Here is a 4,486-nt window from a genome sequence, read left to right on the forward strand (position 1 = left end):
CTCCTCCTCCTCCACTCCCTTGCTCCTCCTCCTCCACTCCCTTGCTCCTCCTCCTCCTCCTCCTCCACTCCCTTGCTCCTCCTCCTCCTCCTCCTCCTCCTTCTAGTTGCTCTCTCTTTCCTCCTACTCCTTCCATTCCCTTCTCTCCTCCTTTTCTTTTCCCACTTTCTCTTTTTCATGCCTGACTGAATCAGCAAACTCAGTGTTTATGAACTACTTAGATCCACAGAGGGGAAAACAGTTTGTCAGTAAGAGGGGAAGGGGGGACAATCTAGATGAAATATCTTAGTGCCCCAAAGGTCAACTGTTGGCCAAAGAATTAGCAGTTTTTTTCACAAGAATCATGTGTAGTACATTAGGAAGAGAAACAAAAAATTAGCACTCTTATGATAAGCTCTCACTGGTAACCACAGATTAATTCTAATGGTTTAATTTGAAGTGCTCTTGTTTGTTTGTTTCTAACTGCCCCACACGGCACTTCTTTGACTTTCCTGCCGCTCACTCAGCAGTTTGCGGCACTGACAGCTCTCTCCCCATTGCTGGACTGACCCTAGGAGTAAGTGCCTGCAAATACTTTTCCGTCAGTTATCAGAAGACTCTTCTGTCCTATGCATTCTCCGCCTCTGCTATACAGCTGTGTGGCATATCGAGAAACTCGGTAGCTGCTTCATGCGGCTGTTGTGGTGGTGGTGGTTGCTGTCATAGCCTGGTTCAGTGGTTTCATGCCCACCACGCTGTAGTGGGGGGACTTTGCCTTGCCTTGCCGTCTTACTTTGTGCAGCCCTTTGGCTGGTTTCACGGCAACTCCAGAGTCTTTCTTGACTCTGTCCTTTCCTGTCTCTAAGAAGGATCCTTGTCACTGGCTCTAAGTTATCCTAGGTTATCCTTGGGTCCTTAGTCACGTCTGTGAAATGCTTTCCCCCAAACAGGACCGTGTTCACAGGGTCTCATGGTCGGATGCTGGGTTACTGCTCAACCCACTGCCTGTCTGTCCTTTAGCTAAGTGTCCCAGTCATCTCTGATTCTTGTCTTCCAGGGTGCTGTGTACTCGGTAGTTACTAATACTTGTTTACTGGTTTGAAAATGTGTCCAAATTCATGCATGGATGAAGCGACCCACCTTGGTCCAGGCATGTCCTGTGCTTCACTCAAGGAGTGCATGACCATAGACACCCAGACTCGCAAAGCAAATGCATGCTTCCCACTAACGTTGTCCGTCTAGAAACTCTGAGGAAGAACGGTTGTGGTCTGCCCTCATTCTGGGCTCTGAGACTGCCTCTAGGTGTACATCTGGGCTTCAGTTAACTTGAGAAGTGGTCTCAAGCTTTAGTAGCCCCCAGAAAGGTAGAAATGCCTCGAAAGAATCCACCTTATTTGACCTTTGTCCTTTAGATGCCTTCTTAGAGAGAAAACCCTTGATGCGGGCTTTAGAGACAGGGAAGAAGTTGTCATCTTAGTAAGCTCGCTCTTATCTGATTTGCTGGAACTGGCTGAGCTATAAAGTCAGAACAGTCTCTGGCTGCTCTCTCTGTTTACAGTCAGCACTGGACTTAGGGTTGGTCAGGGAATCCCTCACCAAGAAGCCTGAGGTTCTAGGCAGCCAGGCTGTTAACTCTGTGACCTTGGGTGCACCACTCTGTTTCTCAGGCTATCCTGTTTCCAGCCTTTTCTGGAAGCTAGGTGGGTGGAGCTAATGGTTTCACACTGTGTCTTAGTGTCCCCTGGCACCCACTCTTTTAGCCTCTTTTCTAACACAAACCTCATGGTTTTCTTTGTAATTAGCAACTGAGTTGGCTGGGGATACACCTCAGGGTGGAGCATGTGCACCCCTTGCATGCACTGGGCCCTGGGTTCAAGTCCCAGCACAACAGACAGACAGAAAGACGGCAGAAACTGGGTTTGCTTCAGAATGAAGGACGGCTCTGGTTTCTCTCGCCCACCTGCTTGCAGCGGAGAGCTACAAGGAGACACAGGCAGTGAAAGTTAAAGAGGAACCCATGGAGGTGGACATCCAGGACTCCCCAGTCCCCATATCCCCCAGCCGGACCCTTGGCTACAGCACTTTAATGGGGCGAGAGAAAACTGATCCCTTACAGAAGCTTCCAGAAGGTAGAGTTCCCCCGGAGAGGAATCTCTTCAGCCAGGACATCTCTGTGAAGATGGCTTCTGAGCTTCTTTTTCAGCTCTCGGGTAGGTGAATGGTGGGACATGACACTGGCTGGAAAGCCCTTCTTGGGAAGGGGAGGTAACCCACACCATAGGGGGTTTGGAAGGATCTGTTTTGTGTATACTGCAATGTTAATGAGGTGTTGCCAAATCGGATTCCTAACTCACTTGTAGAAAATGTTAGGATTTTATCTATGTGGCGGTCAGATGACAGTGTTTGGGAGCTGTTTCCCTTCTCCCAGCACATGGAGCCCAGAGGTAGAGCTCAGACCCTCACATTTGGCAGCAATCCCTCTGCCTGCCGAGCCCTCTCACCTGCCCAACTGGCTTTAACATGGTTGGAAATTAGGGCTCTGTGCAGTTCTCTGGTGATCCCTTTGGCCAGGCTCAAACATGCACCTCTGGGAGGTGTAGTGTTGATCTTATTCACGGCCATTTCTTTCTAATGGCGAAAGAGAAACTTCCACTTCCTCCAAGAGAACCTGTATTGCTGGGGAAAATCATGCTGTCTGAATTAGTGAAATTTTTATTATATCTTGCTGAAAAAATTTAAAACAGAGAGAGAGAGAGAGGAAAGTAAAAAGTGGAAGCATGAAGGCCTTCTCCAGCTGTGGTCTGAGAGGTGTTTTTGTAGATCAACCCTTTTTCCTTCAAATGCTTGGAATCCAGAGGTGTAGGATTTAGCCCTGTGAAGGGTCTGGTACCTGAGCTGTGCTTTCTGTCTGCTTTTCCAAGCTTTTCCTGTTTGTCCCCAGAGAATCTGCCGTGCTGCTCCTCCTAGACCACGAAGACTGGTTTTGTGTGTTTACAAGACTGGTATTCTGGCACACACACACACACACACACACACACACACACACACACACACACAAAACCCCTCATCTGGGTCTTCATGAAGTTTTTTTTTGTCAGTCATTTCTCACTGAAGTTTGATAGAGCAGACAGCCTTCATATCCCTGTTACATATGGCACTGTTGTACCCTTTAGAAACAGTCAGGAAACAAGCTGAAGTCAGTGCCACCCTGACAGGTCAGCTTCTCCGTGGCCTGGAGACACTGCCACAACTGAGCGGCTCTCAGTGACACTGAGATTCTCTAAAGTGGTGGAGATACAAACTCAGTAAGCTTTAAAGGACCTTGCTCATGCTGTCCCTTTTCTAAAAGCCTTGGCTTCATAGATAGTGATTTAAGAGTATGGATCAGCTGAAGGCAGGACTGTGTGGCTCTGAGAGGGCCCACCCTGGCACAGACACAGCCTAGGTGACCCCAGACAAGCCCATCCTGCCCAGACTGCATGCTAGCTAGCTAGCAACCGTGGATGCTGGCAGGCCATCTAGATCCTCCCTTGGTGTCACTGTTGGAAGGAGGGGAAGGAGGTGTGCGTGTAAACACACACGAGTTAGCTTCCTTAGCGTCCCCTCAGTCAAAGGCAGCTGGGAAAGGTGTATAAGCCTTGTTTACATTTTGCAAAAAGTCCCCAAGATGAGATTTTATTTTTTTAAACCTACCTGGTTATAAGATCTGAAAGCTTTGTAGGTTGGCCAGGTTTTCTGCAAATGCTTCAGAGAAGCCATCGAGAGCTGTGATGGTCAGGGGAGAGTCCTCACGTTTGTATGGGGTCAGCGAGGCTATGGTTCAACTTGGTGTTCTTGAAAGCTAATTAAATAATTTCTGACAGCTGCTGCATACAGACCCCAGGATACATGAGGAGCAGGCTTACCTCTTGTCTAATGACATCGTTCTGTTCCTGGTGACATTTATTAGAATAAGCAGTCCATGATAGCACCAAGAGCTCTCTGGCCATCCTCGGAAGGAGTCGAACAACGCAGACTGTCGTCAGAGCTAGGGACAGAACAGTTGCCACAACTGCAGTTGGAGGGCTTAACTAAGGAAAACAAAAATTACCAGCTGTTAGGGAAGGATGGGAAGAAACAACTTACTGTGTACTTAACCTGCGTGCATGTTTGGGTGTGTGGTATGCACTCGTGCTTACTGAGGCCGAGTTACAACCAGGCAGCATCCACACCTAACTCGCTAGTTCTGCTTGCTCAGTGTTTAGTAGTTTTGTGGCTGCATCTAGATGCGTTTGATTTTCCCAATAGATAAGAGAGAAACTGGGTGTTTCTGTCTAAAGGATGGAAGTAAACTGAGCGTAACCCAAGGCATGTGTTTCTTTCTGTCTCCTTACAGAAAAAGTGAGCAAAGAACACAATCACACGAAGGAAAACACCATTCGGACGACCACCAGGTAGGCGGCTGCTGTGCCAGGTCACCCCTGTGCCCCGTGTCACCCCTGTGTCCGTGTGCTGGGTCACCCCTGTG

General features: G+C 48.5%; 1 protein-coding gene across 6 annotated transcripts in view; it reads left to right on the forward strand.

The window, feature by feature from the left end:
* Znf827 (zinc finger protein 827) overlaps nucleotides 1-4,486 on the forward strand; it is a 174,250-nt gene that overhangs the window by 89,207 nt on the left and 80,557 nt on the right. For all 6 annotated transcript variants that reach the window (XM_005345384.3, XM_026777695.1, XM_026777697.1 and 3 more), the window contains 2 exons: nucleotides 1,950-2,189; nucleotides 4,355-4,412. In XM_005345384.3, the coding sequence (XP_005345441.1) occupies nucleotides 1,950-2,189; nucleotides 4,355-4,412 (298 nt within the window). The remainder of the gene's footprint in view (nucleotides 1-1,949; nucleotides 2,190-4,354; nucleotides 4,413-4,486) is intronic.

Source organism: Microtus ochrogaster, chromosome 4 (genome assembly GCF_000317375.1).
Source record: "Microtus ochrogaster isolate Prairie Vole_2 chromosome 4, MicOch1.0, whole genome shotgun sequence".
In the NCBI taxonomy this organism is placed as follows: Eukaryota; Metazoa; Chordata; class Mammalia; order Rodentia; family Cricetidae; genus Microtus; species Microtus ochrogaster.